A 14,471-nucleotide genomic window follows, 5' to 3' on the forward strand; every position below is an offset into this window, starting at 1 on the left:
ACGCTTCAAAATTGCGCCGGCTTGTGGAATGGCGTCAAACTTATACCCTCTAAAAATCTCCATAGGCGACGTTTAAAAAAATTCTACAGGTTGCATGTTTTGAGTTACAGAGGAGGTCTAGGGCTAGAATTATTGCTCTCGCTCTACCGATCGCGGAGATACCGCACATGTGTGGTTTGAACACCGTTTTCATATGCGGGTGCTACTCACGTATGCGTTCACTTCTGCGCGCGAGCTCGTCGGGACGGGGCGCTTTAAAAAATAAAAATAAAAAATGCCTTATTTATTTTATTTTATTTTATTTATTTTTACACTATTTTTATTTTTTTTAAATTGTATCACTTTTATTCCTGTTACAAGGAATGTAAACATCTCTTGTAATAGAAAAAAGCATGACAGGACCTCTTAAATAAGAGATCTGGGGTCAAAAAGTCCTCATATCTAGACAAGTCTTCTCTAAGCAGGACCACCAAAAGAAAGGATAGCCCACTGGAATGCATATCTCGGCGTTGGGTACCATTTACAGCCCATCTCCAGATATCCCAATCCCTTGAATCCCTTCCCCCCACCTAATATAATTTACATATATATACTGTATGTAGCTCACCCTCTAAAGAGCCACGTGTGAATTTGGTCCTATTTCCCCCCTTTGTAGCACACACAGCCAGGCACGCAGCATTTTCTTTATTCTTCCACTGGCTCAGAAAACAGTCCGGGGCAGGGGGTGCCAATCTCTATTTCATTGCGGACTGCATCAGCATTATGGTTGCACTCAAAGAGCCAGTTGTATCTGTAAGACCAGATGTGCAGAGCACCCCGCCCTTACATCAGATGTCAACCACCTCCCCGCCATCCAAAGTCAAGAGTCCCCCACCCCCCCTTACATCACTGTACCCCCCCCCCCCCACGCCTTGCCTTGCGCTGCTGCTGGGAAGAAGCTGAGGACAGAGCTGGGAAGCAGAAGGTGCAGGGTTTGGAGGAGGACCAGAGGAGGGCTGGAGTCAGCTGAATCCCGAGACCAGGGAAGGCGGAGACGAGGGGGTGGTGTGGCTGCACAAAGAGGCACAGGATCTGTAGGAGGAGTTCTGCCCTCCTCTCTGCTGCCGACTGCTAAAACAAGGTGGGGTGGAGACAAGGGGTGGGGGGGGGGGGGTGGTGGTGGTGCCATAACTGCAAGAGAGGAGGTGCGAGGGCCACATGAAATGGACTGGCGGGCCAGATTTGGCCCATGGGCCTTGTGTTTGACACATGTGGTCTGGGGGGGGGGGGGGGGTTATTTTTAGGGTTTTTATTGAAACAGGAACTTGGATAAAGCGATAATTCTCCCGCTCTACAAGACTCTGATCTGGCCGCACCTGGAGTATGCTGTCCAGTTCTGGGCACCAGTCCCACCGCACCCTGCTATCCAGGCCTCAGACTACTTATGGGCTCTCCCTCCACCTTCAGGGCACACCTCCCCAGGAATTGGCTGGAGTCCCATAAATATTGCTGCTCTCCCTCCCACTATGCTTCTAGAAGCTTCTAGAAGACGGGACCGGGGGGGGGGGGGGGGGGCGGTAGCAGAACAGCAGCCTGTGAAACACTGAGCAGCCCTAAGCAATCAACCCCGGCTCTACTGATTACAGAGGAACTGAACTAAATTTACCTAGCAGCCTACTCTAAACTAGGAGGTTGCTACACATACATATATATATACATACATACAGTTTATATATAGTGAACCAGTACTGCATTCTGTCTAAGTGCTGACCGGTCGCCTCTTTGTGTCATCACCATGCTGTGCAATCTTCTGGAGCCTAATGCCTCGTACACACGATCTGACTTTTTAACAAAACCGTGGATTTTTTGTTTACGAAGGTTGTTGGCTCCAATTTGTCTTGCATACACACGGTCACACAAATGTTGGCCAACAATTACAAACGTGGGAACGTACAAGACGTACAACGAGCCGATAAAAAGGAAGTTCAATAGTCATGTGATATCTCCATTACGAAGGCTAGTTTTACAAGACCGAGCGCTTCCGTCTCATCCTTGATTTCGAGCATGTGTGGACTTTTGTGTGACGGACTTGTGTACACCTGATTGGAAAGTCCGACAACAAATGTTCGATGGAGCATAAGCACGGTCGGACTTTCAGCCAACAAGCTCACATCCAACCGTGTGTACGCGGCATAAGAGGACCATGCCACTGGACAACCAAAAAGAAGTGTTGACGGTGTTGGAGAAGACTCCAGCACATTTAGTGACTATGGGTTAGGAAGGGTCTTTTAGGTTCAAATCTTTTAAGTAATGTAGCAATTAGGTGAGTTGGGGGGAGGGGTAAAGGGTGTATTCTTGGGATGGGGAATTTAATGCTTGTAGTTCTGTTTTAAACACATAAATGAGCTTTGTAAACATACATTATCTCATGCAGTAAGGCACGAAAGCGAAAGTTGATAACCACTGATTTCTAACCAGTCTGGTTTCTTCTAATCTTGAAGATGTGTCGTACCTTCTCCAAGCCACTTCTCCCGTTCTAATGACTTTTAGGACCATACCCCAGATGGCTGGGGTAGAGATGTTAACACAGCATTAAATGTGGAAGATAGATGTTGTTGAAGGCCCTCACCCCTGTTTAGGGGTTCCAAGGATGGGATTACCCAACTAGAACAGGGGGTTCCACAACCTTCACACATCCCACCCTGTTGCATAATTGCTTTGGCTAGATGGTATTGAAGGCCTCCACCCCTATATGGAGATGGTTGCTCTTCTGACGTGGCCACTTTCACACAAACCAGATGTCCTCTCTATCCAATATGTGCTCCTCACTGTCCTCCAAACAATTTACACTTCAACACCATCTATCGGCCATATATAATGCCGACATCTGGACCCCCCCCCCCCCCCCCCCGTGATTTGAGAACAATTCAAACACCTGTCCCAGATTTCATTGCACTATGGAAATAAATTATATCATTACAAATGTCATCACACCTTCAGCCCAATTCTTGGACAATCAACATCTACCTTGACGCATTCCATTGTGATTGGATGAAGGTGTTGGGGCTCCCTGTGTGGATATAAATCTTGGGGTATCTTCCTGACACTCAGAACAGAGGAATTGGTTTGGATAAGCTACGAAGAATCTTTAACCAATTTCTTTTTTTTTTACACACTGTAAATAGAGCGGTACAGTGTTACCATAGTAACATTATATTACTCTGGGGAATTGATATGGATTTTATTTTATTTTTTTAAACATTATGATTGTTTATACCAGTGAATTTCACTGGTATAAGCAACAATTTTTACTGAATAAAACTGATTAATTTAGTTTGTTTTGTTGTGATTAGCTGTGATTGGCCACATCTAATCACATGGTACAGATAGGCTGTGATTGGCCACATCTAATCACAGATGGTACAGATAGGCTGTGATTGGCCACATCTAATCACATGGTACAGATAGGCTGTGATTGGCCACATCTAATCACATGGTACAGATAGGCTGTGATTGGCCACATCTAATCACATGGTACAGATAGGCTGTGATTGGCCACATCTAATCACATGGTACAGATAGGCTGTGATTGGCCACATCTAATCACATGGTACAGATAGGCTGTGATTGGTGCTGTCTGTACCATGTGAACAACATGTGACCAATCACAAGCTAGCAAAAAAATATTGCACACAACGAATGGCATCAAATGAAGGCCAGCCGTTGTTTACAATTGTCATGTGATCTGCCGTGATTGGTCATAGCGATCACATGGTACCGGCGCAACGGGGTTGGTAATGAAGGCCATTCATTGTTTGCAATTGTCATGTGATCTGATTGGTCACAGCGATCACATGGTACCGGCAACGGGAGTTGGTACACTCATCGGGTGGCAGATCACGCCACGGGGTCGCGATCCAGGAGGAAGTCATATGCCGTCCGACCAGATCGATAAAAGTCCCATTTTGCTATAGGCCACGCAGGATTTTCGTCAAACCGGGTGGATGACGTCCTCCCGAATCGTGCCCGGTGGCGCGATCTGTCATCGGGTACTGACAGAGCCAATCAAAGCCCATCTGTACCATGTGATCAGATGTGGCCAATCACAACTAATCACAAACAAAACACACTGGAGGAATCAAAACTGAAATAAAAATGGTTACTTATAATTTATACCAGTAAAATTCACTGGTATAAACAAGCATAATGTGCGAAGCAAAAAAATCCTGATCACCTCCCCAGAGAAGTACAGTGTAACACTGGTATTGCTCTGGTTTCAGTGTGTAAAAAAATAAAAATTATATCGATATATATATATATATATATATATATATATATATAGATATATATATATATATATATACAGAGAGAGAGAGAGAGAGAGATCTATATATATATATATATATATATATATATATATATATATATATATATCTATGTATATATATCTATATATAGATAGATAGATAAATAGATTTTTTTTTACATACTGTCACCAGTGAGTGTCCCTGAGCACCGCCACACCCGTTATATGATAACGTTGTACTGCATTGGTGACAAAAAAACCTAAAATAAAATATGAAAAAAATATTTTTTTCCCATTTCCTAATTTCGAATTTTACCAAAAATTGTGGCAAAAATATACAACTTCAAAACTCGCCATGCCTCTTACTAAATACATTGGACTTTCTACTTTCTACTTTCCCAAAAAAAGGGTAATTTGGGGGGGAGGGGGGGTATTTGTATTGTCTTAGCCTCAAGAAACAAGATGTCCGTCCATCAGGATTGATCAATTTTTAGATCTATGTCTCATAGTTTGTGGACTCACTAAATAATAAACACTGATTTGGGTTATTTTCACAAAAAAACAATTTAGCAGAATATATTTTGGCCTAAATTTCTGAAGAAAGATTATTTATTTGCAAAATTTGAAAACAGAATGAAAAAAAATGAGTTTTTTTTTTCAAAATTTTCAGCCTTTTCACATTTCTTTAGAAAAAATGAATACAAAACCCAGGAGGTGATTAAAGTCGTGTGACAGCGCTGAAAGCTGAAAATTGGTCCTGGGCAGGAAGGAGGGTGAAAGTGCCCCCATCCCCCCCCCTCCCCGGTATTGAAGAGGTTAAGATAGAAGAACAAGTCCAGTTAAATGTGACCAACTAGTACTAGCTATAACTTTTTTTTAATTACCAGTTATATGCTGTTCATGAAGTAAAACAAAAACTGTTGGTCGCAATGTTGTTAATATATATATATTTTTTCCATTTATTCCTGTTAAGACGGCCTACAGAGGCTTTAGCGCATGGATCCATGGCCAGTTGGGGAGCGGAGCACGAAGACCAGTTCCTGCATGCACCGTGAACAAAGTCAGAGCCGCCTTCCCAGATCCGGACTCGTGCAACGACTATGCAGCGGAGTATATGGCTTTTGACTAGAATGTTTTGGCTTTGACTATTTTTAACCATTTGCAGACCTGACCTGAAAAGCAGGCACTTGGGAGTAATAATGTTTCTGGAAAGCCTGCACATAGCCCTTATAAACCCTGAATTCCAGGGGGGTGATTTATGCAGACACTGGTTTGTCCATCATTAAGCATGTGTTTGGGTTGTGTCTTCCAGAACCTCACCTAGGGTCAATCTGTTTGAGTTGTGGCCTCTGGTACCTCACCTGTGGCCAAAGTGTTTGGGTTGTGGCCTTCAGTACTTCACCTGTAGTCCATTTTTTTGGGTTGTGACCTCTGGTACCTCACCTGTGGTCATTGTGTTTGGGTTGTGACCTCCGGGACCTCACCTGTGGTCTATGTCCTGGGGTTGTGGCCTCTGGTACATCACCTGTGGTCATTGTGTTTGGGTTGTGACCTCCGGTACCTCACCTGTGGTCAAGGTCTTTGGGTTGTGACCTCTAGTACCTCACCTGTGGTCATTGTGTTTGGGTTGTGACCTACGGTACCTCACCTGTGGTCTATGTCCTGGGTTGTGGCCTCTGGTACATCACCTGTGGTCAATGTGTTTGGGTTGTGACCTCCGGTACCTCACCTGTGGTCAAGGTCTTTGGGTTGTGGCCTCTGGTAACTCACCTCTGGTCCATATGGTTGGGTTGTGGCCTCTGGAAACTCACCTGTGGTCCATATGGTTGGGTTGTGGCCTCCAGTACCTCAAATGTGGTCCATTTGGTTGGGTTGTGGCCTCCAGTAAGTCACTTATGGTCCATTTGTATGATGCCTGATGATCATGGGTCATTCAGGGAGGTACAGAAAATGGAATGGGCTTTGTTATAGATGGGCTTTACCAATAGTAGTCAATGACAAAACATCATCAGCACACCGCAAGCTACATCAATAGCAGCTTATTAGTCACAGATACATAAAAAATTTATTGTTTTGGAGCTTAAACTAGCTCCTTCATCAGGCAGATGGTGACAACAAAATGAGAGCATGAAAAATAACATGAGAACCAGAACCAATTGGAAGGCAACTCTTAAAATATCCAGCAGTGACCACCCCCAATATGCAGTAATCAATTAAATATTGGTTGACCTAGATGGGCTTGACTGACTTGCCAAACAGACAGTCACCACTGTGCCCAACTATCAGAATACTCCAGTGTATACCATTGGGTCACCATGAATAGCAGCCCCTTATTAGGCATATACTGTATGTATTGGAGTCATTTGTGCCCCAAGAAGTTTTGGGCCCAACCATGGCAACCGCTTATAGTCCAAGATCGTGGATTGCTATTGCTGTCTACCTGGTGAAAAAGCTATTTTAACCCCCAAAATGTCATGTTTGTGTTGGGTATTAAGATGTTCTGGTGAATTTTTTGCCTTTGAGAAACTTTTCCAATCTCTGGAGCACTCTCCTGTGGTTGGCAGCAATACCGTTTGGAGTGCACCACACCTTCTTGGAAACCTTTTACCATAGTTGATATTTTAGGTTCTCAAGATGCATAAAAGCCAAGGGAGGTTTGGAAGTCACCGAGGTGCCTGGTTATGATGTGAATAGTGTATGCTGTTGTAAATGGGAAAAAAAAGGTTACAGAACCCTACAACAGCACACTACAGTACTGGAATGGTACTATAGGCAATCACCTAAGGTGGATTGCTGTCTGTCTGATGAAGGAGCTGGTTTAGCCTCCAAAATGTCACTGCATTGGTACCTAATAAATTGCCGGTGAACATTTTGCCTTTCCTAGATGGAGGCACCATCCACCATCATTCTCTGCAGCTCTGGCCTGTTTTTGGCGGCAATATCGTTTGGAGTGCACCACACCTTCTGCACCTCCTGGAGACCTTTTCCATAGTTGAGATTTTGGGATCTCCAGATGCTTCAAAGCCAATGGAGGTTTCAAAGCCACCGAGGTGCCTGCTTCTGAGGTTGTGAATGGTGTATTATGTTGTAAGTGAAAAAAATAAATAAAAGGTTACAGAAACCTACAGCAGCACGCTCTAGAACTGTAATGCCGCGTACACACGACCGGACTTTTCGACATCAAAGGTCCGACGGAACAATTCCGGCAGACCATTCGATCGTGTGTGGGCTGCAGCGGACTTTAGATTTGTAAAAATCCGACAGACTTTACAAATGGAACATGTTTCAAATTTTTCCGCCGGAACTCCGCCGGACCCAGTTCCTACCGAGAAATCCATTCGTGTGTATGCTAGTCCGACGGACAAAAAACCGACGCTAGGGCAGCTATTGGATACTGGCTATGAACTTCCTTATTCTAGTCCGGTCGTACGTCATCATGTTCGAATCCGTCGGACTTTGGTGTGATTGTGTGTGGGCCAAGTCCGTTCATTCGGAAAGTCCATCAGAACTCTGTCAGAACTCCGTCAGAACTTTGTCGAAAGTCTGTCGGACCTAGTTCCTCGAAAAGTCCGGTCGTGTGTACGCGGCATAATAGAAACCACCTGTATTCCAAGATGGCGGATTGTTGTCTGCCTGATGAAGGAGCTAATTTAGCCTCCAACATGTCACTGTATTGGTGACTAATAAACAGCTCTTGGAGGATCGTAAGATGTTCTGGTGAAAGTTTTGCCTTTGAGAATCCTAGATGGGGGCGCCACCCGCCATCATTCTCGGCTGCACTCTCCTGTGTTTGGCGGCAATACCGTTTGGAGGGCACCACACCTTCTGCATTTCTTGGAGACATTTTCCTTGGTTGAGATTTACGGGTCTCAATACTCTTACAAAGCCGATGGAGGTTTCAAAACCAACAAGGTGCCTGCTTTTGAGGTTGTGAATGGTGTATTTTGTTGTAAGTGAAAAAAAAATAAAGGTTAAAGAACCCCAACAGCAGCAACGACAGCACTGTAATAAATAAGGTCACACCGGCCTTCGCGCAGAATAAAATCTTTTTTCAAATGGCGCGTACAGCCTAATAGGTGTGTCGGTACTTACCAAAAATCCTTCCAACTATAGCCGCCGGGCTGCACTTTAAAGGGAACGTGTGCTGGTTTTTGTAAATATATTCCTTCCTTTCTTTCTTTATTATGGTCAGGACTGAAAAATGAAATGTTTTTTTTTTCTTTTCTTTTATTTAGGTTAATATGAATTATTGCATATGAATATTTTTTATTGTATTTTCATCTACAGGTGGAGCTCTTGAGCTTTTTTTGTTTTTCATACCCTTATTGTACAAAGCCCTGTAGCTCAAGCTGGAAATTATATACAGTAGATCTGAATGAGTCAGGACGGTGTTCTCCCCCCCCCCCCCCACCCCCAGGGCTTTTTCACACCACAACGCACAGCAAAATGCAGTTAAATTTATCAATATGCCTTTTTTAATGGCTTACGCTACATTTACCGTGCATTGAAATGCGTTGCTATCTATTTTGTTTCTGTACAGGCTACATTAAGGGTCAAAATATTATTTATTTATTTTTTGGAAATTTGATGTTGGCATATTGTGTTGATGGTTTGTATGTGTTGTGCTGCATAGAAATGCAGCATGCATTTATTTTTTTATGCACCGTGCATATATCTTTTTCCTCAATACACACATAAATTCGGCAAATAGGCTTAAAATTCTTTATAGAGTGTCCTTGCATTGAGCATGCATTAATCAATGTTTGTCAAAGCAGCTCAATGCACCTGGTATCAACAAGCCCTTAAAAGCTGAAGTTGGGCCAAACAGATATAGTCTAAATCTATTCATCACGTATATTCTTACTTGAATCTTGGTATCCTTTGTGTAATTCCTTCAGATTTGTGGGGTAATCCAGCATGAAAAAAACTCCTTCTCTTCCCCTATGCAAAGTACGGAGCTTCCTGTAATAAAGACCACTCACCGCTGCTCTCGCGCCTTGTGCAGGGTGGCCGGTCTTGTCTGTGCCCCCTCCTGTAGTTTTCTGTAGTGGGTGGAGCCTGCTGGACCCCTCTCACATCTCTGCTCCCTATCCTTGTGCAGAATGACCGGTCCTGTTCCCGCCTCCTCCTGTAGTTTTCTGTAGTGGGTGGAGTCTGCTGGGTCCCTCCCACATCTCTGCTCCCTCTCCTTGTGCAGGGTGACCGATCTTGTCTCCGCCCCCTCCTGTAGTTTTCTTTAGCGGGTGGAGCCTGCTGGGTCCTTCCCACATCTCTGCTCCCTATCCTTGTGCAGGGTGACCGGTCCTGTCACCCGCCCCTCCTGTAGCTTTCTGAAGTGGGTGGAGCCTGCTGGGCCCCTCCCACATCTCTACTCTCTCGCCTTGTGCAGGGTGACCGGTCTTGTCTCCGCCCCTCCTGTAGTTTTCTGTAGTGGGTGGACTCTGCTGGGTCCCTCCCACATCTCTGCTCCCTCTCCTTGTGCAGGGTGACCGGTCTTGTCTCCGCCCCCTCCTGTAGTTTTCTGTAGTGGGTGGAGCCTGCTGGGTTCTTCCCACATCTCTGCTCCCTATCCTTGTGCAGGGTGACTGGTCCTGTCTCCCGCCCCTCCTGTAGCTTTCTTAAGTGGGTGGAGCCTGCTGGGCCCCTCCCACATCTCTACTCTCTCGCCTTGTGCAGGATGACCGGTCTTGTCTCCGCACCCTCCTGTAGTTTTCTGTAGTGGGTGGAGCCTGCTGGGTCCCTCCCACATCTCTTCTCCCTCTCCTTGTGCAGGGTGACCGGTCTTGTCTCCGCCCCCTCCTGTAGATTTCTGTAGTGGGTGGTTCCTGCTGGGCCACTCACACATCTCTGCTCCCGATCCTTGTGCAGGGTGACCGGTCCTGTCTCCCGCCCCTCCTGTAGCTTTCTGTAGTGGGTGGAGCCTGCTGGGCCCCTCCCACACCTCTGCTCTCTCTACTTGTGCAGGGTAACCAGTATTGTCTCTGCCCCTTCCTGTAGCTTTCTGTAGTGGGTGGAGCCTGTTGGGCCCCTCCCATACCTCTGCTTCCTCTTCTTGTGCAGGGTGACCGGTCCTGTCTCCACCCCCTCCTGTCGTTTTCTGTAGTGGCTGATGCCTGCTGGGTCCCTCCCACATCTCTGCTCCCTCTCCTTGTGCAGGGTGACTGGCCTTGTCTTGTCTCTGCCCCTCCACTCGTTTTTTGGAGTGGGTGTGGCCTACTGGGTCCTTCCTACCTCCCTGCTCTCTCTCTCCTTGTGCAGGGTGACCAATCTTTTCTCTGCTCCCTCCTGTAGTTTTCTGTAGTGGGCGGGGCCTACTAGGTCCCCCACACCTCTGCCCCTTCTCTTTTTTGCAGGGTGACCAATCTTGTCTCCGCCCCCTTCTGTAGTTTTCTGTAGTAGGTGGGACCTATTGGTTCCACCAGCCCCCCCCCCCCCCCACACCCCTCTGCCCCTTCTCTTTTTGCAAGGTGACCGGTCTTGTCTCTGCCCCCTCCAATAGTTTCCTGTAGTGGGTGGGGCCTGCTGGGTCCCCGACCCCCACACCTCTGCCCCTTCTCTTCTTTGCCGGGTCACCGATCTTGTCTCTGCAAACCTCCTGTAGTTTTCTGTAGTAGGTGTGGGGCCTATTGGGTCTCCCCCACACCTCTGGCCCCTTCTCTTTTTTGCAGGGTGACCGGTCTTGTCTCCGCCCCCTCCAATAGTTTTCTGTAGTGGGTGGGGCCTGCTGAGACCCTCCCACAGCTCTGATCTCTGCACAGACCTATGTACAGCACAATGATGGTGTCACTGCTATTTTTACAAAATAATATTTGGGTTTGCAAAGGCATTCGATGCAAACAAAATGGGTTTATATCCTTTGTAGCCATTGAGGAATATATTTAAATGAAGTATTTTTTGTAAAAACAAATATTGTATATACTGTATATATTGTGAACTAAACAGACAAAAAAAAATATACGTTTAAAAATGTTTTAAAAAAATTATATTTACTCCAAACCTCTATAGTTTCCCTACTAATCCTTGCAAAAAAAAAAAAGTGTGTATTATTTTACATCACATGGATATTGTGTTTCCCGCGTTCCTTGTTACCGAACAATTCTGAATGATAAGAGTCATAGGACACAGAGAAATAGAAGCTCGTTTTGTAGAAGACTTCATAGCATGATGTCCCACACTTGGCAATTCTTAGGCCCGGGGAGGTCCAGTGAAGCTCAAATGATGGGAGTAAGTACCGTATTTATCGGCGTATAACACGCGCCGGTGTTCTGACGAGAAGTGTCCCCCCCCCCCAGCAACAGACGAAAAACAAGCTCTGGACTGCAGCACTCTTCAGAAGACCACTTTCTTTTATTGGAAAATCACATCACAGCTCAACAAACACAGCGAGCAAAGGAAAAATTGCTGACTTTTCACACTAGAATATGCGAATATAGAATAAACTATGAATAAGCACTACGGCTGGTGCGAAACATCAGCAATTTTTCCTTTGTTCGCTGTGTTTGTTGAGCTGTGATGTGATTTTCCAATAAAAGAAAGTGGTCTTCTGAAGAGTGCTGCAGTCCAGAGCTTGTTTTTCGTCTGTTGCTAGTGGTAATAGCCAGCACCTGTGGCTTCTCAGCCGAAGAGACAGTTTACAGCCTGCATGTGTGCTCCTGGAGCGGTGAGATCCTTTCTCCGAGAAGTGCCCCCCCATCGGGTAGTGTCCACCCTATACTGCGCAGGCGCAGCGCTTGCGCAGTACGGAGGAGAAAGGAGACGCCAAAGTCTCCAAAGATAAACGGCACCTGCGCACTTAATAGTACCTTGCTTTCACACGCTCCTGATGTTGTAAAACAGCAGTTTGTAACTCGTGGGCTCGCTTTGCTCACCGCGCTTCGGGGCACTTAATAGTATCTTCTGCCATGAGTCCAGGTTCAAGCCTCACCATGCAAGTGGACATATGGTATGCACTTAGCAACAGGGCCCCTTCGCAGGCTCACTTTGCTCGCCACGCTTTGGGCACGGCCTCGCTCGGCATATTTTTATTCTAACTCTATGTCCACTTGGATGCTGGGGCTTGAACCTGGACTGAGGGCAGAATGTACTATTAAAGTGGTTGTATAGTCAATTTTGGGACTTTTACCTACAGGAAAGCCTATAATAAGGCTTACCTGTAGGTAAAAAAAGATATCTTCTAAACCTGTACGGTTTAGGAGATATTCCCCTCGTAATGCGCCGCTGACTGCAGCAGTGCATGCGCACAGGGGATTCTCAGCTGAAGGTCCGGCAGAAATCTCCCGAGCGCATGTGTTTCTTCCGGGTATCGCGGCTCCGGCGCTGTGAGTGGTCGGAGCCGCGATACCCAGAAGAAATGCAGAGGGAACATGTCAGCTCCCTCGTCGTGGATCGGGACAGATGTCGGGGCCTCGTTCCAAGGTAAGTATTTCATAATGAGCTAGTATGCGGTGTATACTAGCTCATTATGCCTTTTCCTTTGCAGGTGAGTAAAAAAAAAAAACTTCAGCGGGTATACAACCGCTTTGTAGGCGCAGGCGGTGCAGGCGCCGCTCATCTTCGGAGACTTTCGGCATCTCTTTTGTCCTCCATACTGCGCAAGCGCAGTACAGGGTGGACACTATCCGACGGGGGACAGTTCTCCACAGGACACCGGCGTATTAACACGCACCCCAAGTTTAGAAGGGAATTTTAAGGAAAAAAACTTTTAAGAGGGAAGTTTAAGGAAAAAAATTTAATTTAAATGCCCATCTATGCAGCCTTATCAGTGTCCATCTGCAGCTTTGCCCTGTCTCATTGCAGCCTTGTCCAGCCTTGCCCTGTCTCATTGCAGCCTTGCCCAGCCTTGCCTAGCCTTGCCCTGTCTCACTGCAACCTTGCCCAGCCTTGCCCTGTCTCATTGCAGCCTTGTCCAGCCTTGCCCTGTCTCATTGCAGCCTTGCCCAGCCTTGCCCTGTCTCATTGCAGCCTTGTCCAGCCTTGCCCTGTCACATTGTAGCCTTGCCCAGTCTTACCCTGTATCATTGCAGCCTGATCATTTTTAAAATTAGCACCGCCGAGATAAACATAGCCGAGTGTATTGTGTACTCAGCTAGGCTTGGCTCCTCTCGGCTCCGCTCGCAGTCCCGCCCATTGGCTCCTATGATGGACATAACACAGGTCCAATGGCAGGATTGGGCATGACTGCGAGAGGTGCCGAGCCTAGCCGAGTACACAGTACACTCAGCTATGTGTATCTTGGCGGCGCTCGCACCTCTCGACCCTCACAGTCAACAAAGGATCGGCGTAAAACACGCACCCACGATTTTCCCCGGATTTTAAGGGGGAAAAGTGCATGTTATACGCCGATAAATACGGTACTTCCTTTATGTTGTCACTATTTCAGAAGCTAGGTTTGTGTAGTGCGATGTTGCTTGTCTACAGGAGGAACCCTTAACCACTTTCAGCCCCGGACCATTTTGCTGGCTTAAGACCAGAGCAGTTTTTTGCGATTCGGCACTGCGTCGCTTTAACTGACAATTGCGCGGTCGTGCGACGTGGCTCCCAAACAAAATTGACGTCCTTTTTTTCCCACAAATACAGCTTTCTTTTGGTGGTATTTGATTGCCTCTGCGTTTTTTTTTTTTTGCGCTATAAACAAAAGAAGAACGACAATTTAAAAAAAACGCATTATTTTTTACTTTTTGCTATAATAAATACCCCCCAAAAATATATAAAAAAACATTTTTTTTCCTCAGTTTAGGCCGATACGTATTCTTCTACATATTTTTGGTAAAAAAAATCTCAATAAGCGATTATTGATTGGTTTGCGCAAAATTTATAGCGTTTACAAAATAGGGGATAGTTTTATGGCATTTTTATTAATCTTTTTTTTTTTACTAGTAATGGCGGCGATCTGCGATTTTTATCATGACTGCGACATTGTGGGGGACACATCGGACAGTTTTGACACATTTTTGGGACCATTGTCATTTATACAGCAATCAGTGCTATACAAAGGCACGGATTCCTGTGTAAATGACACTGGCAGTGAAGGGGTTAACCACTAGGGGGTGGCAGTGTAGGGGTTAAGTGTGTCCTGGGGGCGTGTTACTAACTGTGGGGGGCTGGGCTGTGTGTTAGTGAACACTGATCTCTGCTCCAATCACATGGAGCAGAGATCAGTGTCACTTGTTGCTAGGCAGAACGGGGA

General features: G+C 45.9%; 1 protein-coding gene across 1 annotated transcript in view; it reads left to right on the forward strand.

Annotated features, from left to right (window-relative positions):
* LOC143997899 (zona pellucida sperm-binding protein 2-like) overlaps positions 1–8,585 on the forward strand; it is a 51,607-nt gene extending 43,022 nt beyond the window's left edge. Inside the window, exon 17 of the mRNA XM_077493721.1 lies at positions 8,573–8,585. Within this exon, the coding sequence (XP_077349847.1) occupies positions 8,573–8,585 (13 nt within the window). The remainder of the gene's footprint in view (positions 1–8,572) is intronic.
* Positions 8,586–14,471: the final 5,886 nt, after the last annotated feature.

Source organism: Lithobates pipiens, unplaced genomic scaffold, assembly GCF_037356315.1.
Source record: "Lithobates pipiens isolate NorthernLeopardFrog02 unplaced genomic scaffold, aLitPip1_a1.2 Scaffold_19, whole genome shotgun sequence".
Taxonomy (NCBI): domain Eukaryota; kingdom Metazoa; phylum Chordata; class Amphibia; order Anura; family Ranidae; genus Lithobates; species Lithobates pipiens.